We start from the raw sequence: 26,228 nt of genomic DNA on the forward strand, positions 1-26,228 counted from the left end.
AGCACTTGCCCATTCCAAGCCTCTCCTGACAGGGACAAGCGTTCCAGCTCATTCCCCAAGATTTGGCTCATCTGCTTCATGAACCTCTGCCTACCAGACTGTGGATGTAACACCTATGGTCCAAATGCTGAAAAGCTATAAATTTAACACACAATTAAACACCTTGAAACACCCTCACCCCTCCCCAGTTTAAACCCCCTGACACTTCTGTCTGTGCCCTGCAACTCGAATCACTTCTGTTTTACATAAGCTGGCAAAATGATATGAAAAGGCATGACTTCTTTGTAGCAATGACTGACTGCATTTAGGGGTATTTCATTTTCTTATACATGCCCCTCAAAACACACTCCTCCTGCCATGGTGGTTTCTTTACGTTCTGTTTACTATTGGTGGACTGTTACTATAAAGTTGTGATGCTGCAAAGCACTGCACTAGATGAGAGCAACCCTAGCAATCACCTTCTGTTTTATAAGCTGGACTCTCAAAAACATGTCGCTGAGCCTGTGGAGCACACACAGGCCAGGCTTGTTTGACCCACAAACTAACCCCAAGATGAAACCACCTCAAGCAGCTTGGCCAGCCAAGCTAAATGTCCTCTATTTATTATTTCAGCAACAAAATTAAGCTATAAATCTTAGCTTACTTTCCCTTGCAGTCACATTTAAAATCATGGTATTTGTATGTTTCCGACGACTGCTCTGTCTGGTAGTTCAATACATTTTTAATGTCACTGATCATTTCCAGGAGGGATTGTTTCTAGAGCTGCCCATTTCTGCATGCATTTCACACAGCACCTCCTGCTCAAGAAACGTTCCCTCGGAGAGGGATAATACCCTCCTGCTGGCAGTCAGGGCAAGAAGTGACCCTAGTCCTTCCCGGGAATTAAACAAGCCGGGAGAGATTTTAATTTTGGCCTTTAAAAAGAATCAACTGAAAGTTAATTTTGTTCTCAAAAGGGGATGTTTTTGGAAGCACTCTGCAGAGTGAACCGGCCAGCTCTGCCTGAGGAACGGGCCCATCCAGGCACAGCCCCTCATGTGAAGGCTGTGCCTGGATGGGCCCGTTCCTTAGGCAGAATGAATCCTTGCTGACTACTCCCGATTGCATTCTTGTCCTTCATTTGTGTGGAAATGATTTCCAGGAGGATTTGCTCCACCAGCTTCCCAGGGTCAAGATGATGTTGACTGACCCACAGTTCCCCAGATCCTCCTTCTTCAACGCAGAAGTGACATTTGCTTTTTTAGAGTCATCAGGACCATCTCCAGTCACCATAACCTTTCAAAGATAATCAGAAGTGGCCTTGCCCTGACATCAGCCAGCTCCCTCAGCACTTGTGGGTGCAGCCCAGCACGTCCCATGGCATTACAAAGATCCCTTCCCTTAATTCTGTAAACAAACTAACTTAAAACATACTCTTTTCTGCAAATGCATGTTAAAGAGTGCAACTGAAATACTGTTTCCTGCATGTTCAAAAGACTCTCTTGCTGTAACCAAACCTAGCAGGTTTTAAACCAAGCTATTCTGCATCCACTCTTGCTGCAAAAGCAAGAAGAGCCTTGCTCCTGCTCCTGGAATGTAAGTGCATTAAAAACCAACCCCAAAACATCAGGTATACTGCCTTCTCACTTTTGCAAATCTACTTTCAAAAGTACACAACTTTATCTCTGCTTTTACTGCGAATGCAAAGCCAAAGGAAAGGATTCCTCAGCTTCACTATAAAGTTACTTTTAAAAGGCAAGCTGCACAACGTGCACACGTTTTACTGGATTTTCAAAGACAAGAAAGTAACTGACTGAACACCTCCTCCTCTTTCGAAACATGGTACTGGAGTAATAGCAACAGAAAGCTTTGGAAGGACTTTACCATGTCCTGCAACTGAAACCAAAAAGAAAACAGTGGCAGAAATTAAACACAGCAACCAAGAACCAACAGAGGCAAACAGAGACGGAGCAACCCATTGGCACTGCTGATACTTTACTTTTATCCCCTCCTCCTGGGAAGATGGAGCGAAGCCTGGCTTTCTTGTTCTTCTCCTCAGGGGCCATGGGGAGCGGTTTTGAGCTGTGGTTTAGTGCTGAAGAATCGCGGTTGTTGCTGTTCATCCTCAACGGTGGGGCTGGAGGTTTCTCTTCAATATCCAGACTATCGGACATCTTCAGCAGCCCTCACAGCCTCCTGCAAAGGCAGAACAGAAAGCGAGCCTGTCAAGTGAGGGTGCCAAGGCTGGTGTCCTGGGGGCGAAAGAGGGCAAGAAAAGCCTTCTGGTGGAATAAGGAAGTCTCTCTCTAGTGGAGGGTTTGCTCTAAATAAGGTTACTGCTGGTTGCTATAAATAAATACGGTGGCCAATTCCTAAAAATCACTGTATTACCATTAAAATAAAGGGTGTTTTTACCCCTGTTAAAGGGGTTTTTACCCCTGTTAAAGGGGTTTTACAACTTTTTGTTAACAATCCAAATTCTCTTCCGAAACCAGACTTCTAAAGCAAAATTTAAATGATTTACTGAGACTACCTGTTATGACAATGAACCATTTTTATGATGTAAGAAACAAGGTGTGCGTTGGGGGGGCTATGGATAGCAAGCATTAAAGTTTCTATTCGCTCCCTGCCGTGTTTTGGGAGGGTTTAGTCCTAGGAATGTGGGGCTTCAAAAGGCATGATCTTCCCAAAGGAAATTTATTTGGAAATACCAATTAAGAACTTTCTTGCACATAAAAATGAGCAAAGAACAAGGGTACTGATCAAAGGAAAAAAACAGCCAGAAATTGTCACAAAACTTTTCTAAGCTGGGAACACACAGGGCAGGTGAGACTTTCCAAATTCCTGATTTTCCCAATGTATCATAAATCCTAAAATTCAAGTCCGGATTAAGCAGCTGGTTTAACAAACAAGCAACGCTTGGTAAAACCAACTGATTTAAAACCTGAAAATAGAGTATGATTTCAGACAGATCAGATGTGATGTGGGCAACACTGCGTGTTTTTAAAGGTTACAATTCTACAGGCACCTTGTTTCCAACCCCCTAAAATCAATGCGGCTCCTTTTATGGAAGGCACGTGCAGAGCACTGTGCATGTGTTATGGATCCCTCCCTGTGCTGATTCACAGATAACACAAGTTATATCGCAGTCAGTGGCTACTCTCTTATATTTAAAGTGAAGCAAATGATGTTTTTCCCCCTGTGGAAGTCGTAGGTTTATTTCAGAAGTATCAGCCAAGCGCAGTGACTGTCACTTGCACAGAGGTCCTGAAGCTTGAATGGTAACAGTGCTGCTGCTCAACCTTTGCTCAGCTAAAGCTGCTGTGATTGAGCGGTTTCAGGGTTCTTTGGTTGCTTTTCTTACCAAAAAACCCCAAAACCTGAGCTAACATTTTCAACAACTGCATTTATTTTGATATAGCTGGAATTTTGCTGGGATTCCCAGGATAAAAAGCAAATGACCAACTCAAACACTCACGGATGTCGACTCCAGACTGGTTTTCATGACATGGGCACTTGGATCTTTGTTACCATTTTCAAATTACCGCATACAAAATGATCGCTTTTTTATTACTTGATCTACATTTTTAATTTAATCTGAATGAGATCCCAAAATGCCAGATCTGAGATTCAAACCATCTGCCCCGTGACAAGAATAATAAATGCAGTATACCATCACATCTCGGTTTTGCTCCAGTCCCTGGGTCCACAAAGCGGGGTTCCTGAACATCTGGATCCCCAAGGGATCTCCCAGGGACCCATCCTGGAGTTGCACAATTGAAACCTCCAGCAACTGCTGGTCCCAACCCTCTCCCTAGTACCTACAGCATAAAGCTGATGTCCTGGAGAGCTTGATTCAAAAGCACATGCTCAGTCCCTTGAAGAGGGGGCTCTGCCGACACAGTCCTGTTATCCAGGTGGAGAGCTACCAGGAGACCTGCGCTGGTGATGGAGGAACACGGCCCACCCTCCTATGGAAGCACATATGTAGGCAATAACGTGCTTTATATCACCAAGGAACAGCTGTAATTGTGCCCAAGGTAGGGTTTTCGCTAATCTAACCTTCAAGCACAGAGCAGCCTATTTACCTAGAGAACTCAATGCTTTTGTAGGTTTAGTCAAGCAGTTAACATTACTAATCCGTGTGTTTTCTATCGTGAAATGCAGAAGGTTTGCCAGTAATGAGGAGAAAAAAAAGAAGGAAAAAGAAGACCCAGTGATGAAAATGACTGTAAGGTAATAGGGAGAACTGCACGTGCTGCATGTGTTATGCTGGTGAAGGGGAAGCACACAATGCCCAGGTATTTCTGCACAGGGATGCATGAGGGAGTTCCCAGCTTATGAAGCCCAACAGAGACATCCAGACACGGCTCCCGGTCCCTCCAGCAATTCTCACAGACAGCTCAAGGCCACAGAGGCTTTTATCTGCTCTTTAACCCACCTACAAACACTTCTCTAGTGCCAAAGAGCCTTCACCCCTCAGAGATCACCGGCGCGAGGCTGACCACAGAATCACCAGGGCATGTTCTCAGCTTGATACTGAAGCCAGACGGTCACTCTGTGAGTCCATTACAGGCACAGCTTCAGCTGTCCCCCCGAATGGGACAACTGTATCTGTCACTGCATCTATTTGTAAACAATGCCACTTTGCTGAAATAGGTCCTCCCATGGGATTTCATTCCACAAAGAATACTATTAACGGTTTCTGGCCCAATTTGCCTATGATGTAATTATTTCCAAGATTTTGAAAGGAACACTGTATTTTGTTCAGAGCTGATTCAGGCTCAGTTTCAAGAACCATACAAAGCTCTTTTATTCACTTCTAAACCAGAGGACAGGAAAAAAAAAAAGGAAGGGGGAAGATAGTCTAAAAGGTTTAACGGTTGATATTAACTTTCTAAAGCTGGTCTGAATGAAAACTAAAGCAAACCACAAGGCAATGCACACCAAGAGACTACAATTTGTGGTTTTCCTGATCAGAGCCCATCTGCTCTTCCATTCATTCTAATTTTGAGAATTGCCATGTATTGCATCACGACAAAAGAACATTCACTGTCACATCAGACTTCAGATTTTAAGTGTTTTGCACTGATTCACTCTACCCTTAACTTGGAGAAAACCTGACAGGTCAAGACGACATGATCAGCTCAGAAACTTGTCAGGTTTACACTGCAGAGAAGTGCCAACAGCATGACAGCCCAAGTTAAACTCTATCCTGGGACCAGGTTTTCCCACCATAGTAAGTAATTGGTTCTGCTAGTCTTGTTCTGCATAGCATGACCCCATCCAAAATCACCTCCTGCCTATTGGAAACGATTATGCCATATCTGGACATTAGGAAGCATTTCTTTACTGAAAAGGAGGTCAAACACTGAAACTCAAGCTTCCTAGGGAGGTGGTCGATGCCCCAAGCCTGTCACTGTTTAAGAGGCATTTGGATAATGCCCTTAATACCATGCTTTCACTTTTGGTCAGCCCTGACGCGGTCACACAGTTGGACTAGATGACTGACGTAGGTGCCTTCCAATTGAAATAGTCTATTCTAGAAGTTAATTATTTTGATTTCTTACAAATGTGGGGTTCACTGAGAACTTCACTCTTTGGAGATTACCCTTCAAAACAAAATGCTTTCACTGCTCTCATCAAACCAGCAAGCATGCAACAAGCACTCTTAGGAAACTCTCAGCAAAACAGTGCATTCAGCCTCCTGATTATAAGATGGGGTTTGTACCATTTTTTCCATGCCCAGACATAATAACTACTGCCTCATTAAGGATCCTTAAGTGTTGCAACAGCACCAATTCCTGCCTTCCAGAAATAATCTCTCCTACCTCATCCCCTTCATACACCTCATGTTCATACAGACACAAGTCTCTCCACTCAAAACACACCTTGGTCTCCCAAGTTTTGGCTACACCTCCTGGCAGGCCCCCTGTAACTCACTGTCTCAACTCAACCTGCGAGATGTTGATGATTGCATTCTTCAGAATGGTCCAAAATGTCCGTTTCTTAGGTGCAAGATGAATTCCCAGGTCTCTCACTTCAGGCTAAGTTTCTATGCAGTACTTCAGGAAACACATAATACACTGAAGATCTCTCAAAGAAGCTATTGAAAGCAAACCCTTAACAAGACAAAAAAACACCCAATTCCCACCTGTATCAGAATTGCAAATTCTAGAAGAACAAGGCTGAAGTAGCACACGTCAATGCCCAAAGGATCACAAAATCCAGAGGACTGACAGAAGGGTAGGGAGCAGTTCCAGGGCCTCTGAGCTAATACTCCGCAGTCCTTGCAAGCTCAGGGAGACAGCATGGCACTGGTTCACTCTCCCGTCACATTTTCCAGGCTCTTCCTGCAGCTCTGAGCACTAGAGAGTAAACTTCAAGAAAAGCAGAACTGAGATTGCACAGTAATTCTGCAGCAGGGATGAGATCCTGGCAAACCCTGTACGCAGACCTGTGAAACGCTGTGCCCTGCTGCTAGTGCTGTTACACTACAGCTACCAGAGGCCCTCACCACACCAGAGCTGAAGAGCTGCTTTGGAAGAGGCCAGCCTGTGCTCATCAAGATAATGGAGCGCACAACCAAATGGGTTTTCCTCATCGCAGTCCTCACAGACCCCGTTAGTGCAACCAGGCAGTGCTGGTAACCTTTTGGAAAGAAACTCGTAGATAACAGCATGTGTGCAAAGAGATACCCAATAACCACTCACTTCCAGAGAAAATTTCTTTCAGTGCCCATTGGCTTTATGGAAGCATTTGAAGAAGCAACAGACTGTTGTACCCAAACACAAAAGCACATTCGAGTCTGTAAGCTAAGGCTTCACAGCCAAGTGGCGAAAGCTGAAATTAAATCCTCAAACAGGTCAGTTGTTTCTACACAACTATTACAGGGTTATAGAAGATGATCCAATGTCACTTCCTCCCCACCTCTTCCAATCGCCAGCTTTGTGAAGTGTAAAGACAAACACTGACTTTAAATATATGGCATTCAGTTTCTCCATGACTCAATTCCCCCTTTGCAAAAGCCTGCCTTACAGTATTTTTGCATCTAGCTCTTGCCAAGCTGGGGAGAGGAGATGAAGGAAGATATCTGAAGCACCCAAATGTCTTCAAAACAGCACACACAAAAAATTGCTCCAGTTCAGTTCAAGTGCAGAGCAGAATGTCATGCTGGGCCTTCATCCCAGTAAGCCCTTCACTCCTGTGTATCTGGGGAATACTGTTTGTAGATAGATCTTGAATAGCTTTCTTAGGTTACTCACATTATTTCAAAGTCTGCAGCATTCAGACATGACTGGTTCCAATTAAAACTCACAAGTAGTATCCTGTTTGCAGAGACACTGGTGTTCATTTTCAAAGCCTCAGAGATACAATTGCAGCTTGTGATGCAGCAAAACTGCCTCTAAGATCCCTTGACTGGAAGGAGCCATGCCAATTCCCAGGCAGTAGCTTTGCAAAGGTAACTTGAAGACGCAATGCTCACTCTGTTTATAAATATACTTCCTGTGAAAAGCTATTTTATTACTTTGCTATATGGTTCAATTCTGCTCCCAGTGATACTCAGCCATTTCTCAGAAATCAATGGTGATGCGAGAGGGATTCTCTCTAGATAGAGTACTGAGACACTCTGTTAAGTACCATCTGAAGGTATTTATGGAGTACTTCCCAGCCCAGCTGCAGAAGAACTGTATCTGCTTTTCCACATCTGCATGTTTACTTGCAGTTTTCTTAGAGCTCATTTGAAAGAGCAGCTGGTTACTTGCACAGAATGGGTGCACTCACAGTTTCACTACTTGGAAGATGTTCACTGTCTTCCCTGCAGAGCTACATTAACTTAAAATAAAATACTGTTGACTTTTTGGTAAAAAAGGGCCATATTCCGCATCAGCTGAAGCAGACACAGCTCTGCCTGGGCACCCAGGGTCCATAATGCTCCCAGAGCACCTCTGGGTGCCTGCAGCCTGGGAGCTGGGTGCTGAGGCTTGCTCTGCAGCGTGGAAGCAGCCAGGGTGCCCCGTGCCTTTGGGAGCAAAGACAAGACACTGGACTTCCCCACGTGCACGTGTGGCAAAACAACCCTTGCACCCCTTCTTTGTACAACCCTGGAGACGGGCAGTGTTCACACAAACTAGAGGAGGAATTACAGCCCTAAGAGCCGAACAGTAATGCTTCATTTTCACGCTGCCTTTCACACAACTGTCTCAAAGCACAATACAAACATTTGCCAATTAAGCCTCCCCATTCCCCTCACAGGCAGGTAAACATGCTCTGAGCTGCACACATTATTCAAACTGAGTAATTTCTTTGATGAATGTACTCTCTGTTTGCAAACACCCTGTAAGCAGCTTGTGATTTCCTCCAATATATTCATTTATTCAGAAGTTATCCTCCAAAACTTGCTACAAGTAACTTCTGGCCTCTGAACTGGCTGTTCGTAAGCAGCTCCCTGTGTGGAGGAGGCATTCTGAAATCAGGCTGTATCCAAGCAAAACTACCTGGGTCAGAAGGACTTGTAACTGTTTGTTTTCTGAGCTGTGATAAACAAGTTTTTGTTAGGAACTGCAGCATTAAAAGTTTTACTAAGTAACTTACTAATACTGGTTTAAAACTCACTCTTGACAGTGCACTTGCAGCGACAGCGCCACAAAATGAGTACCGAAGGGATGTGAATGCAGTAGCTATGAATGTAATGGTTTAGATTAAATATTTCTTCAAATTTAGATTATTATGTCCCTTGTCTGGGCCTCGACCCAGTTAAATTGCCAAGAGCTGGGAATGGACTGAAGCAGTGGAGCTTGTCATAACTGATGGCAGTAACCTGCAAATGTATGTTTTTTCCTTGCTTTATTTACCTTTGACAGCATTTTCCAGTAAAGACCTTCAAGGATCTCTCCTCTTCAAACATTTAGTCTGCCTCTGCAACTACATTTCTTTCCACAATTCTTTCTCTGTAAACTGCCAGTGCCACCACAGGCAACAATCTACAAAATGTATGACTTCCACCTCACAACACCTTTCAGCCCACCCTATCCATGCGCTTCTTCCCACATGGTGGAATCTCTGCAGACTCCCAATACCCAGTACCTGCTCCCTCTACAAAACCCTCACGGCTCTTCGCACAGCTTCACTTTTCCAGGTGCAAGAAGCACTGGGACTTGCCCAGGTTCTAGCAGAGCACCTCTCACTTTCCCTCTCTGGACAAAGCCATGGTTCTTCAGGCTGCGGCCCCAAAAAGCAAAACATGGATTATTTTTGCACCACTAAAGCCAGCGATATTTAAAATTAGGGGAATATTTAAGGGCTGTGCTTAACCAGTGCTTAATGTATGAAATAACATGAACATTGAGGCTTCAGTGTAGCTGTGAGATACTGTGAAAAAACAACTGTAGTGTCCCGCTCCATCCCACGGGACAGGGCTGAGCACCAGCCCAATGTGTTTTCCTTGTGGGTGTTTTTTGATCACATCAAACCAAAAGCAATGCGCTCAAAGTGTGCTCATGCCGGGGTCCTGGCTGCTTACTAAACCACTTGAGTTTTGGGATGGTTACATGGCCCGGGAAGAAGTGTGGGTACAGATGGTGTGGTGCAGCAAAACTGCTTTCCACATATAACCTTGTCCAGGCATTCAGTAATTAAGCCTTATAATAGCACAGCAAGGAAAGGAAGTACATGTCTATGGGTTGCATTAAGTGAGCACCTCACAGCACCAGAAGATGGTCTGCAAAGTGGTTGCAAACCCACCCAACACACGCAGTCATGTAACAGAAACAAGCAAATGAAATGTGGAAAGGGCGAGTACAGGTAGGAAGTGGATCATAGAATCATAGAATACTTTGTGTTGGAAGGGACCTTAAAGCTCCTCCAGTCCCAACCCCCTGCCATGGGCAGGGACACCTTCCACTAGAGCAGGTTGCTCCAAGCCCCTGTGTCCAACCTGGCCTTGAACACTGCCAGGGATGGGGCAGCCACAGCTTCTCTGGGCACCCTGTGCCAGCGCCTCAGCACCCTCACAGGGAAGAACTTCTTCCAAAATTCTAACCTAAATCTCCCGTATTCCAGCTTAAAGCAATTCCCCCTTGTCCTATCCCTTGTGAAAAGTCCCTCTCCAGGTTTCTTGTAAGCCCCTTTACGTACTGGCATGTTCAAAGCTTGACTGTCAGGGAAGCCCCTGGGGTAACCCTTTGCCAGGCAGCCTCTTGGTCATTATTGTTTCTTAAATATTGAGGGCACATGGATTTCAAATCATTAAGAAACACACTTTTAGGTAACTATTTTTGATAGGAAAAGTGAGTTAATTCATTTGACAATGGTACAGTCACATCTTACCCTGATGAGGCCAAAAAGCTAGCTGGTTCTCTGGGACACTTCACCCTCCTAGCTGCCTTGGGAAGAGCCCCCAGCACCTCCACCCTCTTGTTCCCAACCCCAGACCACTACATGGGTATTTCTGTGTATGGGTTTTTGAATCATGATTTGAAACAAAATGATTGTGCTCTAAGACATGCAACCTGGAGCAGGCTTAGGCTGCCAGAGCAATGGACACTCCAGAAGGAGGTAAAAGGACACCAAAATGAAGTGGAAGCTCCCAGAACTACCTCCATGTGCCACAGCCTTTTTTTCCCTGTTTTGGTTTTGTTTGTTTTGTTGGTTTGTCTATTTTTATTCTGCTTTTCTCTTCTAACGTACTGGGAAACACTTCTCTGGGATTGATAAGATATAATGAAAAAGTACCTAGGAAGAGCATTCACATGCAAGAGGAAAACCCCAAAGTCTTACCAGTCCCTCTCTTTTTATTTACACAGCTGAAAGGATCCACAAAGCAGAAAAGGGTGTCTCAAAATCAACTGTGCCTATCAAATACCCACATTCCATAGGACTGCCCTTGTCTACCCATGAAAGTGCCTGTGTGAAATTAAGTGCAGATTTAAACCGTTGTAGATAGCCTGAAATAATTCTCCATAAGGACTTTGTTATTCCTAGTTCACCTCTTAAGCCTCTGGTTCACTTTTGTTCTCTAAGAGGAGTCAAACCAAGAGAAGCCGTTTACTGGAGACACCAACATCACAACTGCAGCTGTAATTCAGATTACAATAGGCAAGACAAAGTAATTCAGTTCTATTTTGAGACAGCAACTTGAAGTCAATCCTGAAGCAGTGTCCATGATCAGGTATGAGCAGCCACCCCCTAGTGCAAGCTACATGTGGAGAGACAGTGACAAACAATCCACTTGTTGTGACTTAATGAGTCCTTTGAGTGTGGCAGCAAAGCCTGCCCATGCCTCTTGCATCCTCAAAGTGATTTAAATGCTTTCTAACTGACAATTAAAATGGACTATTCACTGACCCCAGCTCAACTGCCAGGCAGTAATCCTTTGGCCATAGTAAGGCTCTGTAATGCATGCTGCTGGACTTCTGCAAGTTCAAACTGAACACTGGTTGGCTCATTTAGTTGGCCAGTCAACCCGAGCACCGAGTAAATGGATCTGTGCTCTTCAGACATTGTTGTCTTCTGGTACAAGAGAGCATTCATGCTGGAAGCCTTACTGCAGTGTCTCTACCAAAGGGCTGTGATTGTGTTAGTTCAGCCGGAGAAAGGCAAGGCCCCAAACCAATCCAGAGATCCCAAACCTGGGTTTGTTCCTCACAGTAACAGCACCTGGACACTCAAAACATTAACCTGACAGCGTCTGAATAATACCCATATTTATGTGGTGGGGAGCACACTATCGTTGTGTTCAAAGATGACAACTTTTGCAACTCAGCACCTTCTCTCTTCTCTGGTGTTTCCAAGGTGAATCTACACCAGCATCCAGCCTGTTGCATCCCGAGGCAGAGACCCAAGGTCTGCTCTGTTGCAGCAAGAGAAAGGCTGACAGCACTGCAAACACCAGCACAGGAGCTTGAATTCAGCCACTCTCAAGCAGAGTTTTGATGCTCAGCTATACCCAGGCTAAAGACCATCAATCTGGGCAGAGCATTCACCAGTCACAGGGTTTGGCAGACATAAACTTGCTCTCATCACTGTTCTCTCTCTTACCATGTAAGCAGTATCAAACGAAGTCTCTTCTTGCTCGGACTTCCAGAATGAAAATTCTATCTATAAAAAAGCCCTTGAGTTCATACTTTTAGGGCACTCTAAACTCCTACTGAAATCCAGCTGGTGCATTAAGACTGCTTTTAATAAACCACCTGGCATCTTGCCTATTATATTTTTCTTTTTGTTTACATAAAAAGAATCAAACAAGGTTTAGAAGAAGAAAGGGAGGAAAAAGAAAGGACCATTTTCCCTGCTCCTCACATTCTCTGCAGGTGTTGGTGCTTTCTCTGCTCTTCTACAGTTTATTCTCTGCTTGACATACTCACAGAAGACGTGCCATGATAAACACGACAAGCTGAGTGCCCCATCCCAGCACCATTCCAACCCACACCAACTCACTGAAGATATGGCCATGGTGCCTTCCCCTGGTCCCCGTGGGCAGACCAAGAGCTGGTTTTGCCTCAAGACACGTGTGCAGCTCTCCAGGAAGCCAGCAAGAGGGAGGGTATAACGTGCCAACTACAACTCCACTGGCCCATGCCCCACTAAACACACACCACGCAACCACAACATGACTGAGGAAGAGGTGAAGAAGCAGCAATACAATGCCAGTAACTGAAAAATAGAGAGTTGCCATTTTCTAGCACCTTCAGGTCACCTTTTAGGTCTTTTTGCCTTTGCAAAAAAGGCAAAGATAAGGATAGCAATTCTTAGCCTGTGAGCTGAGAAACTTGCTGTAGTAAACAACACTAAAGCCCTGTGTCACATCCCTTCTCTGTCAGAGGAGAAGGATGAAGATGGCATTTAAAAGACTTAACTCAAGGCTACCTCAGGACTGCCAGGCAGAGTTGAGAGGCAAAACCCACTCCAAGAGGGAAAAATAAAGAACTGGGTGTCCTCTGGATGTCTCCAGTTCTGCTACTGAGGCTGAAGACAAAGACATCTAATCAGGAGATCATGGGATGGACTTCAAGCCTCCAAATGCCACAAGCAGAGACAGAAACCATGAGATTTGCTGTACTGATCTTCTTGTGAGATTATGGTACATTTAGAAGGACACAGCTCCTGCCTCCGGGTAAGGAAAGGGCAAAGCCCAGGCTGCCACATGCCTTTCACCCAGGAGGTGGATGCAATCCAGATTCTGCATCGTCTCTTTAGGGCACTAGGGCAGCAAGGCATTCATATCCCCATTTACTTCCTCAGGGACAACATTTTGCCTTTTATTCTTTGCCAGGCCTTTTATTTACAGCTGACTTGCTTCATATATCTAATATTCACCTGCTACGTTAGTGATCTTATCGTGCGTAATGGCACATCTACCTTGGGGGTATTATGGATCTGGAGCAGTCAGAGGGGGGGAAATGGAGCAGTTGCTGCGTGCACTTACTTATTTCCAGTTGCCAGCTAGACCCTGGCTTCAGAGCAGCAGGATGGCAAGACTGGAAAAGCCAATGTACAAATGCTGTTCTTAAATAGGTCAGGGGAGAAATGACACCTGGATGCAGAAAGCAAAACAAGATCCACACACTAAATCTGTTGTTTTCTCAGCTACCACAATGGTCTGGTATTTTTAAACTGCTAGAACAAGGATTCAGGAGTTTACACCTCATTGCCTCCCAAAATAATCTGCTCCAGAGTAGTGCTCTACTACTCCTTCTTGTCTGACTCCACATTACAACAGGGAAACAGTTCACCATCATCTTAAGACCCAATTGGAAAAATAATGGGGTTTGGGAACTACTCCCAATTCATCTGCACTTGTCCACAGCCTCCTGCACAGCATCTGTGACCACCATGGCAAAGAACACTGGGCACAGCACAGGAGGGAACAATACCCCCAGAAGGTGGTGGCACCCAGGAGTAAGGACACCCCAGCCTCAGCCACCATAAGGAAGAATGCTTGAGCCAGCAGGGACCATTCTAGTTTGGGAAATGGCACTGTGTCCATGCTGCAAATCCCTGGTAGAGCAAGTGGTAGGTGTCTCGGTTTCCTTCCTGTTTACTGCAAATTTTCACTAGGACAAACCACTCGGCTCCACTATACAACCACAGATGCCCTGTCTGAAGAACTTGCGAGTGCATTTTTAAGTCACTGATGCAAAACGACACAAACCTTTGGCTATAAGCAGGCAAGAGTCAAGCCACATCTGTTGCCAACACATGAGGGTACCCTCATCTCTAATAGTCTCTGTCCAGAATGCGTTGAGCTGTGTGCACTTGCTCCTGTAAAGGGGAAGAGCCTCCACTGCTCTGTAGGAGTTTCTAAAGCAGCCTAATGCCAATCCCTACAAAAGCACAAACTCCCAGAGCAGCTGACACTAATGCAATCTTGTATCAGGTCAAAGAAAGCACCAGAAATAAGGAACCATCACAAAGCACAGGAATAAGTAAACAAACAAAAAAAGCAAGGGAGGAGGAAAGAGGGTAACAACAGGACCCAAAATAGATTTCTTGCGCCAGGCACACACCAGACTTATGGCATAAAAGCTTTGCAAAGAAACTTATTCTTAAAACAGCTCATCAACCATTACCCCACTGCTGGCTGAAGCCTACTACTGTTTGACACCCCCTACTTTCTATTTACAACAACTTCAGGCCTTGAAAGAAAACTGAAATATATTAATTGAAGATTTTATGAGGCACAAAATGACAACTACATTGTTATAGATTCTATAAGAGGCAAAGCAGGCTGAGAACTGGGGAGGATATTAAACCTCTGGAAATGCTGCATTGCTAGAAAAAAAGTACAGAAAGAAGAACAGGGCCTGTGCACTGATCTGTCCTTGAGGAAAAGACAAGAAAAATGGAGATGAAATCATTTTAGTAAGTGGCAGAAAACTACGAGAAATAAGCAAGACACTGTCTGCTCTCAGGCAAAATGAACCTGTCTAAAGGCACTATTGTCTAGGCAAAATCATGAAGTAGAGAGAAGAACAAAAGCTTTGGTTATAGAGCTGTGTGTCACCGTGTCTATGTGTAACTCTAGAGATACTATGGGTCCCCTAATGAAACAGGCAATAGCCTGAGACACGCACCATTCCCATTTACAGGGGAGCTGCAAGATTCCAGATCCAGCTCCAGAGAAATGCCTCCAAACAGCACAGACACCTGAACCATCCAGTGAGTGTGGAAGAGTGACAGCAAGAACAGGGTCAAAGGAACCCAGGAAGCACAGAGACAGACTGGCTGAAAACACAGCTTTGGGTCCAGAGAACAGTACAGGAACATATAGAAAAAGATAAATGCTCAGCTCAGAGCAAAAGGGTAAAGCCACACGGGAAACACCCTCATGATGCAGTTTCTCTAGCCAGTAAGTAACAAGAGTGAATTCAGTGCCTGAGGATGCGCTCCTGTGGAAGGAAGGATATCTGCAGTACAACCTCAGCAGACAAACTGATTCTCAACAGTCAGGCTCTGCAAAAGAAGCTGCCAGCCATTCTATGACTATACCTGTTGCTGTGCCACTACATCGAAGACCAATTTGATTCCAGCTGGATTGCAGAGCCAGCTGCAACGACAAGAGGCAATCTCAGACTGGAGAAATGCCACCAAGCTTTGAAAACGTAGAATAGAAAAACAATCATGTTCTGAGGTCAGTGGGCAAATACAAGGTGTTGATAAAAAAAACCACCTCAAAAAACCAGAGGTATTATCACTTTAGCCTGACAGAAGCTGACAGAACCATCCGCTGCTTGGCAGCAGGAAATCATAAACATATTTGATAAAGAAGTATTACCATTTTTGTAGAAACTTATGTCTCTGGAAGGCCTTAGAAGACAAGAGGCTTTGATTAAAATACTGTAACAGAACAAAAGCAAAACAAAACCACAAAACACACTAAACCAATTAAAAGCCACAGTAACTAACAGGTCATAAAGACTAAGCATGATCTAAGAACCACCACCGAGTGAGCCTGTTCCTAGTGAGGTTAATTTCTGACTCTGCATTTAGCCCTGAGGCCTTTAAAGAGCAAACTGTCCATGTTCTTCAGAGAGCATCAGCATCAGCACTTCCCAGTTGGTCACTAATGGCAGCAAGGACATGTAGAAAGGGAAACTTTACAGCATGCAATGTGCATGTCTCCATGGAAGAGAAGACAGGAGAGAACACACCAAATTATCACCCAGCCATAATGGGAGACTCCAAGTGATTTCAGAGTGCTGCAGACAGCAATGCAATACTGGTCCTTGATGGGCCAGATCACAAGTGAAAACCTTCTCTTTTCAAGACTACAGGTCATGATGTATCAGCATCGTCCTCAGAACTTCTGCTGCTAACATGCACCTCTGCCATTCCTTCTCATCAGAGTGCCACTGTCCTGTGTGAAACCAGCCACAGCAACCAAAAATATCTGCCTATGGCCCAGTCTTTGCTTGGGAGCTCAGAGATCCCCACCAGTGAGACACACAGACCTGGGCCAGGAGAAAGCCACAGCAGGAAACCAGCCCCAGATCTGCTAGTGTAAACGTCCAGGTATTTTTTTTCCCCTCCTTACGGTAAACTTCACAGGGAAACCCAAGAGCAGTCTCTACAAAAAGGCAGCGATCACCCATCCTGTCTGCTCAGTCTTTATACCTGAACGAAAGCATCCTCCGCTTTTAAGAGATGAAGGTTGTTCAGCAAAATTAATCATTTCTTGCAGCTCAAACAGCTCTTATTTGTCATCAGAAGCAAAGTAAGACAATAAAACCTTGCTTACCAGAGGAGAGGAAATATTTACCTTGCATTAAGTCAACTTTTCCCAAGGTGCAGGTACAACTGTAAACAGGAGGAAACGTGAAGGAGAAAAAAGATGGTAGGAGCTGTTTGCAACTACACACCTCAAAGCCAGAAGGGATATGAAACTGGATCTCCTCTCTTCGGGAGTAAAGAAAATTGTTACAAAGAACCACAAATTATTTATTAAAGAGAGTATGATACCACAGGGAAACAAAACAAAACCTAAAATAATCTAGATGCAGACACTCCTATCAAGAGAAACCAGATAACAGAACAGGAAAGACAGCTCTTTCCTCTATTATCTTTAATTCAATTCAACTTATCAGCATCATCGGTAGAGCTAAAAGCGCGAACACTTTAACACATTTAGAGTCTTATTCAATTCCCACTGAAGTCACCAAACAGACTCCAGTAATGCTGTATCAGGTTTCTATGGGCCATTCCAATCTGAGGAGTTAAAACACTCCTTTAAGAACTAAATGAATTCAGCTTCCTTGCCTTTGTGAGGAAGATGCTCTGGCTGCTTGCCCTTGCTCTGACTCAGACATGCTTGGCCCAATCCTGCAGAGGACTAAGCTCCACTGAAGTCAAGGGCATCTCTAAGGCTCAGCATGCCGAAACCCCGGCTGCCTGCCACACAGGAGCTGAACGCCAAGACGCCAGCTGAATAAATGCACAAACCCCGGGAAGAACGCAAGGGTGAAGGCAGAGCCCATGGCTCGGAACGGGCAGCCCTGCATCCCTTACTGTGCATGCCAGGCACACAAGTCCTGCTGTATCAGTGGGCACGCTTCTCCATGTCGCCCCGGGACCTGCGAGGCTAATTTGGGCTGATGCAGAATGCTGTGCACACTTGAATGAGTCTCCGCCGGAAAATGTGGGCCATCACATCACGGTTTATGACTATTTCACTATCTTCAGATTCAGTTCAGCTTGCAACAGTTGCTAAATGCAATACTTGACAGATCTTGTTCCTGTATTACTTCCTGTGTTTTAAAATCTTTTTCTTCCATTATCTAGAAAATATTTATACAGAATGATAACATTTTGTGCATCTGAAGAGTCATTTATCTCAGGTTTACAAAGCCCTTCACCAGCTACAATTAATTAAACCCCATATAGGTAAATTTCAGTAACACCCTGCCCCAACTCCAATGATCTCAAAGCACATCTGGAGCGATCAGTGAATTCTAATCATACAAATCACACACTTGTCTGCAGAGCCAGGGCCTGAATCCTGGGTTTTGCACTGCCAAAAGTCTCAGCCTTTCAGCCTAAATGAGAACACAACACTAGAGCCAGACACTGCAGACCGTACACCACACAGCCCATGCCAGACAAAGCTCACCCTCGGCATCACAAGCTGATCAGAGCTTACCTGAGCTGGCCAGACACAGGCATCAGCCTACAAAGAGCTTACAAATTAGGAAATCAATGCACAGAGATTCAATTACCATCCCAAATTGCCCTAATAAATCTATGGATGTAGAAATGAGACAAATTAACAAACATGCCACCACCTGTCCCTGACATACATCCCAAGAGCCCAAACTCCTCCTCTTGCTGTCTAGCATTCACCACTAGCAGTTGTAAGCTCTCCAGCCAGAAAATGCAACAGCTCTGCACCCTGTACACACAGCATCTAATATATCCAATCTATATTCTGAATTAAATTGTACAAAGCATCTCCTGTACTCTATGGAACAGCAATCACTGCCAGTTGACAACAGTGACAGCAAAATCAGCTTCTGCCCTGGTGTAATGCTGCACTTGTTAGCTATCCACCACCCAGAACAGTCCCATCCAGATAAAGGTCTATGGAAAGTCAGCTTTATCAGGTGGTTTGCAGCACTAAATCTTACCTGCCACACAATTGTCTTCTCCTTGTGAAGGTGCACACCCTTTGCTATGTTTACCCTGATATTCTGACATTCAAACACTGGCCTGCAGCTATAGGGGCAGGTGTACCTGGTCACATCAACACAAATACTCTTCTGCTAGATGCACTGACCACATCCCCTCTGCAGCCTCTGATGCCCTTCACCTACAACACTTAGTGGCTGAGTTCTTTAACACATTTCATTAATTTGCTCCTGCCATCCCCACAATTTCTGCTGTTCTCCAGGGGGCACTCGGGTCTTTTAAAAATACAGGCTTCAATATCCAAATCAAGTCCAAATATTAGAAGGGCTTTTCCTATCCTGCCTCCCTGTGCAGGAGCACAGGAGGAGACACCAAGGAATCTGATTTTCTCTTCTGCTCTGTAACCAACTTATCATGCTGACTCTGGCCAAATGCATAATTACAATGTGCCTCAATTCCCTCATTTCTCAGTGACTACAATTATGCTGTAACAAATCCCTGGTCACTTGGGACTTATCCTGTACTTAGGATTCTGCCTCCCTGCAGGCACATCGCAATCCAACAGGCACAGGCCGTGCTCCAGGGAGAGCCAAGGTCTCTGACTGCAGCTGGACATGAATTTTTCAGCAAGTTACTCTCAGTGGCTTGAAAAAGAATCTCTTTATGGGAATATGCGACTGTTCTGGAAGGCTTCATCAGAAGGATGTGTCTCTGGAACAGCTTATTTGTTCCCTTAGAGAGCAGATGAAGGAAGTGCGGCTGTGGGGCTGTTAACAGGAGCGGGAAACCTGGATTCAGTGCAGGCACCAGCCTGACAGGTATCATAAGAGTCATAGAATGGTTTGAGTTGGAAGGGACCTTAAAGCTCATCCCCTGCCATGGACAGGGACACCTTCCACTAGAGCAGGTTGCTCTAAGCCCCCGTCCAACCTGGCCTGGAACACTTCAGGGGATCCAGGTTCCCCAGGCACAGTCCCCCCCACTCCTTTGTGAAAACTTCTTAATAGCACTTTGTCCACTCCCACTCTTCTCTAAAAGAAGCTTTAAAGCGTCTTAGTGCCAGGGAGATAGAGAAGAGCAAACCATCTCCTACCTGGCCCTAGGATAGATTCCATTTACCTGGAAGTGGTGCTGTGTACACACAGTGACCAGGGTATCACAAGCTGAGCTGTCGAGAGTCCGAGGATGTTAGAATCTCCACTCAAGCTTCCTCCAACAAATAACCAGCCTGCTGGCCACCTCCCAGGGATTCTGTGCACATTAGTAATTAGTTAATGAAGTGCTTTGAAAAGGTAAAAGGCATTGCTACCATTTCCCATTATTATCATGCTCTGACATACATGCCACAGGCAACTTTGCTCTGCCCTTCCTATGTATCTGTGACACTGGACTCAACGTGAATCAGTTCTTCCAAGCACACATGAGAGTTATAATAAGTGAACGATGATCTTGGCCTAGAACCTTTGATGAGAGCTCTGGAGATGGGCACAGGGCCATGCTCTCAACATGCAAATGTAGCTGTGTGACATCGCTCTGCCCAATGAGACTGCCTGAAGAAGCCCTTCTGCCAAAAGCTACTGCTCACCCAGAAGAGCTGGCAGAAAGAAGATGTGTCTGTACTAAACCATTTGTAAGGAGCATCTGCTGACTGAGCCTGAAGTGCCACTGCAGGGATTTGGGCTCACTTTCCATCCTCACAGTGACAAAAGTTGAGGCACACTTCCTTGTAACTTGGCTCTAAGAACGGTAACTCCTACTAGAGGGGAGGAGAGGACCACCAGGACTTGGATCTACTGGAACTCACCAGCTTCCTCCTCAGCTGCTTCACCCAAACTGACACCACAGAAGATACCAGCCAGACCCCCATTAGAAAATCATTTATTAGTTAGACCCTTTAATGTGGGTCTAACTCTCTCAGCAGGCAGTATTCCTTCATTTTACAACCCAAGCGCGCAAAATGGATCAAAGCAAAGGCTGGAATTTGCACAAGCACATTCACACCGAATGTCCACACCACTCGAAGCAGGTGATTTGTAACTGAACCAGTGAAGCTGCTGCTACTTCCATGACAAGCCCAGAACTTCCCCCTCCCAGCCTGACAGGACGGATTACCTTCATTTCTTTGCAAGCCAAAGAACCAAAGAAACACCCACTCTGCAGCCCAAGCTGTGCTCGCAGCTCTGGAAGATGCACCCAAGATCACTTTTCTCCCAGCAGCACATGCCTTGGGGAGTGACTGGCCCACACTGACTTCAGTGGAGAAGCCAGAGAGGGGATGTACTTCCCCGCAGCTGCAGTGCCACCTCATGCCCTGGAACAGACCACTGCAGTTGTTCTGGTGCCCCAGGAATCACACACCTCTCCTCTTTACCTATCTATCCTCAGGAAAAAACCCGCTTTGATAACTTGCTGGCAACAGCCACCAAAAATCCAATTTACGTGCATGCAAGTGCTGTATGTGCACACACATCAGAAATTCCTGTGTATCATCCTGGTTTCTTGCTAATCCCCTTTTTACCAAACTTGCAGGATACAGAGCAATGTGATATTAAAAAGACTCAGCCAGATTATCAGTGCGGGCAGCATGCAACACCTCCATCTCTAGGTGTGCAATCGCCTGCAGTTTCAGATAATGCACCTTCCCCAAGGCTTTGGCGAAACATGCATCTGTGTTGCACAACATCAAGAGCCAGAGAGGCTGTAAATTCTCCTCTCCAGCCTTCCTTCCAAGAGATAAACGACTTGGCAAGTTGAGTGATAAAGAACCAATATAATCATATGTCATTAAGCTGCAACTAATACTGGTAGAGGATGGATAAGGGCCTGCTGATTACAAATGCTATCAAAGATAATCTAAGATGTGGCATTAACGCAAGCACTGAAAATAAAATACATTTTGTGCTTCTTCTAGAAATACTTAACTCTGTTTCAAGCCACCTCCTCTTGTTGTTTTACTTGGCACGAGCACTTTTCACCATAAAGAATTTTCTTGCATCCAGCATTTTATGAAGGAGACAACAAACAGCATCCACCAAGGAAACACAGAGCCTCCATATCCTCTTTGGCAAAACAACGCTCATCCCGATCTTCATTCAGAAAGAAACATGAGCCTGACCAGCACACACTGACAGACCCCACTGCACAGCCTGTTTGCTCTTCATGCAACATCTCCACCTGAATCCATACCATTCCTGCATCTACTTCCTGGACCTCCTTGAAACAAAACTCCTGTGCTGCACATCTTACCCACGAATTTCTTGCCAACCATGACTAAAACTACATTCATTTAACTTCAAAGAATACAATGGGATTCAGTAATGCAACAGAGAAATTACTGCCTGTTTGAGGCGCACACCGAAGGCAGTGCACAGCTTTTGTGTTTCCCTTTTGCTGGAAGTAATCTCAGCACTGAGCTCTGACACAGGTTTGAGAATCCATTCACATCTCGAAACAATTCAACGTGTGGCAAAACATCCTCTATAGGTAAGACTAACCTGGGATGCTGCTTGGAGTTTATTTTCTCCTGCTCTTTCAATTCTAACCTATTTAGATTTCCAGGAATTAAAGCTGAAGGGCAGAGTGATAAGATTTTTCTGACATCACTGGAGAACTGGCTTCCCCTAACTAACAGGCCAGAGTTGCAATTGCATTTTGACTTGTTTCACTAGACCCATAAAACACCACTCGTGCTGAACGGGCGCAGGAACACACATCAGGTTTCAAGCATCACCCAAATGGAACAAGAGCATCATTTGTTTGTACCTACTTCACACTTAAATGGATTGAAACAGGCAAGTCCCTTAAGAAAGGGATATCAGCACTCTGGAATGACAACAGCACGAGCCCAACACGGTCATCATTCAGGCCCTACCTTCAGAGTGCAAGGCACAGACATCAATACAGCAATGCAGCTCCGCAGGCTGTGGGATCCTGGGTACCAGTAATTCTGCTCAGTGCAGAGTCTGAGGCAAAGCAGAAGGAAGGGAGAGCCAAAAGGGACAGGCTCTAAGATGTGGTTCCAGCATCCACAGCTGGCCTAAATTTCACTCCCTAACAGGAAGCAGCTCCTTTCTCACAGATGGCTGCTGTTAGCAAGCGCTGACACCCACCACGGAGCAAGTGGGCATGCAATATTAATAGCATCAATGAGAAAATTATGAGCCCACATCAAAGCACTGAAAGTTGTTTTTATGACTTTTGGCTTTAAAACTAAGTGCAAAGGGAAAGGTATTACACCCAGCTAAGCATGTTTAGCAGACTTTCTTTTTGAGATGTGATTCTGCAGTTTTCAAACACACACATATGCAGAATGACCCCTTAAGGACGGAGAAAAGCTGCTGTCAGCTATTAACTCAGCAAATCACAAGTTACATGAAGAAATAAAAATCAATGCTGCTCTGAAATTTAGCCTGGTAGACAAGTCAAAGCTATCATAACTAATGGCTGGGAAGTTCTGCTGTGACCATGTTCTGTGACTGTGTTTTTCCTACAACACTCTCACCCCCTTGGAACCTGGGTCCAAAGATTCTGCTGGAATTAAACAGAAGCAACCCAATAGTGATAATGAAGTAGTACAAACTCATTTGCTAGAAATTTTTCTAGTAACAGGCATTGATAAAAGAGCATAATGAATTCATCTCATTTAGAAATGCCCCTCCTCCACTAAAACACTTCTGACATTGGACCAAACTACATAGAGCCTGTTCTCATCAACAGAGGCAGCACAGCTGAAACATGGATGAAGATGCTGCCAGCGATGCCATCTCTATAAGAAGACTCTTGGATTTTAGGATATACTAAATTAGGGACAAGTAAAAACGTAGAAATATTATCATGAAGATACAGTGCTGTTACTGGTGTTCCTTTTGACTGGAACAGGGACTGCCCAGCCACAGCTAAGTCTCCACAGATGAGCACAGCCCAAGCTGAGCTCCTCTGCTTGCACTCCAAGTAACTTGGCGCATGTGTCTGTTTTGATAGCTGTACAGACATGTGAGTGCAGAGCTGTACCCATGCCAGCACGCCCTGCAAGGTGTCCATCATACTCCCATCCTGCTGACAGCAGTCAGAAGTCTATCACTTCCAGCTTGCAGGACGTGCTCTATCACTGCAATGCTCTGAACAGCTATAAAGTACGCCACGATGGTAACACTGAAGTCTTCATGTGATTCTAGATGTGTTTCTTTGATAGCTTTGCCGCTTCACCATCCACCCACAGCGAGGGCCTGACATCTTTTAACGTAGTTTGTTGAGACACTACAACCTGATGACTCAACTTAGTTATTCGTCTTAATCTGCAACAGGACCCCGGAGTTGCACAGTAAAACACAACAGGCTATTTCCTATCAGAGCAGGTGAAAGAAGGAGTCAACCACGAATCCATCTGCTCTACTTGCTCTGCTCAGGTAACTGGTTTCAAATCAAACCTTGCCTATCTTCCACTTATTATTTGGGCAAAATAACCAGGATCAAAGCCAATCCTACCTTACACACGTGCAGCCTCCCTGACTTGACTGGCGCTCAGGCCAGACAGTTTGAAATTACATCACTGGCATCTTGATGCAGCTTAGATGGCATCACCTCAGGTTACACAGGAACACAGGACTGGGAGAGACCCACCAGGTCACCGAGTACAGTCCCTGCTCTGCTGTGCAACCACGTCACCTAATCCCTTTATAAATGAATCAAAAATAGTTATGAAAGATGCTTCACGGGGCACACCCCAGGCTGGCCATGAAAGATACACTGTGCTGTAAACTGACCCGGGAAGGAGCACACAGACACATCCAAGACAAATTAGAAACTGCGGTAAGCAGGGAGGTAACTCAGTCTAATGGCCAGGCAATGGGACGGGCAGCAGGATGCTGGGTCCTGCTGCTGCCTCCCATACTGACCCAGTCCACCCACAGTGGCACTGCTCCATGCCCCAGGTTCCTCTGGGCTGAGACCAAGATAATGACCTTGTCCTTCCTTTGTTGGTTGCTTTTAGCTCTACAGACAAAAAGAGGAACACAAGAACTAACTCTTTTTATTCACTCCACCTCCCCAGCAGGTTTTTAAAGCCCATTTTAAAGCCCTCCTTTGCAATTCAGTCTGTGGATAATTTGCTCCCTGCATCTCCATAAAGTTTAACCTGTCAGAGCCTGGCAAAGGTGTAATTTCATCCCCAGGCTCTTCTGACTTGAGACTCTGGAGCTTCTCTTTGTGGATAAAGTATCAAAGCAACAGCTCTATGAAACAACAGCCCTTTGCATCTCACAACCCATGCATTATTCTCTCTAAACATAGTTTAGCAGGCCAGCATCAAAACTTTTGTCCTCCCCTCCTTTCTCCTCCCCCTGTGCACACTTTAAGAAAGAACAAACACAGATAAGAGCAGTAGACAGAGACACAGACAGAGAGGAAGGTTTATCCCACAGGCAGAGGATTGCTGCATCATGATGTAATGACCTTGTCCAGAAAAGAAAAAGGTTACTTATGTGACAGCATGAGCTGTAGAAACACCAGCTCCTTCCCAGAACAGGGTAAAACAATGTCCATTTAAAGTTATGCTGAAGAAAACGTAAAACACTTGTCCAGTGAACTGAAGAGAGAAAGAGCAAACTTCAGCCCAACTGGCCTGGATATAATCTCTCTCCAGATACACATAATACATTGAACCAAACAAGCAGGAGTGTTGTTCAGGTGAGTATGCATGGAAAGGAGATGCCATTCTGCTTTCTATGTGACTGCATCTTCAAGCACCCCAGAGCCCCCTCTGCCCCTAACAAAAATAGCCACTTTTGTGTTCCATTTCAGGTGCAAAATGCTACAGAGACAACCACTGTGCTTGCCCCCTGTGAAGGCTTTACACACATTTGAACTTTCTTTGAATGTTTTCTTTCCCCATGGAACAACTGGGGGGGGAAGGCCACATGCTGCCTGTATATGAAGCAATCCCATGAAATAATAACTCCAGGCCAGGCTTGTTTTCTCTGTTTAGACAGCATTTAGCGGAGCTTGGCCATGACTAAAACTCCATGGCTGGGTTATAATCGCATTTATGACTATAGGTTGCTCAAAGGGACTTGTTTCTAATGAATTTTCAAATGCTATGAAAATAATAGCTATGGTATTTACCATTTAAAACATTGTCAAAGAACACTGATGTTACTGCCCCAGTACAGCACACTTATTTCACTGCTTGACATTCACCCCTCACTGTTGTTATCCTGCTGAACTGAAGCGTATGTTATTAAAGTCAATATTTACCAACAGATACTACAGTTATGAAAGGCATATAGTCCTTCCATGTAAAACTAGGCTTCCAACAGGAAATAAAAGGCATTTGGCAAGTCTTAGCCTGCCAAGGGCAACTGCTACATGTCCTGTTTCCAGGACAAGAAAGCCCTCCAGTTACTCCAGATACTTCCAGTGGTGAATGCTGAGCTTGTCTGGGAAGTTTTCCGAGCCCAGTGCAAATCCTACAGCAGACACAGAAAGCTCTGAGTCTGAATTGGCACCAGATGCTTTAGAAAACAAGTGAATTTCATTTTGTTACAGGAACATGAGAAGGCCGAAATGCTTTATTTGTCAGCACGGGTACAGTCACTCATCTAAGAGCATGAATATTCTGTTGAAGTTGTTAT

General features: G+C 44.9%; 1 protein-coding gene across 2 annotated transcripts in view; it reads right to left on the reverse strand.

Annotated features, from left to right (window-relative positions):
- Positions 1-26,228, reverse strand: part of PAK3 (p21 (RAC1) activated kinase 3) — a 120,186-nt gene that overhangs the window by 30,157 nt on the left and 63,801 nt on the right. For both annotated transcript variants that reach the window (XM_030497286.1, XM_030497285.1), the window contains exon 2: positions 1,979-2,175. In XM_030497286.1, coding sequence (XP_030353146.1) covers positions 1,979-2,153 — 175 coding nt within the window. In that variant the 5' untranslated portion in view covers positions 2,154-2,175. The remainder of the gene's footprint in view (positions 1-1,978; positions 2,176-26,228) is intronic.

The sequence above is a fragment of the Strigops habroptila genome, chromosome 9 (genome assembly GCF_004027225.2).
Source record: "Strigops habroptila isolate Jane chromosome 9, bStrHab1.2.pri, whole genome shotgun sequence".
Classification (NCBI taxonomy): Eukaryota; Metazoa; Chordata; class Aves; order Psittaciformes; family Psittacidae; genus Strigops; species Strigops habroptila.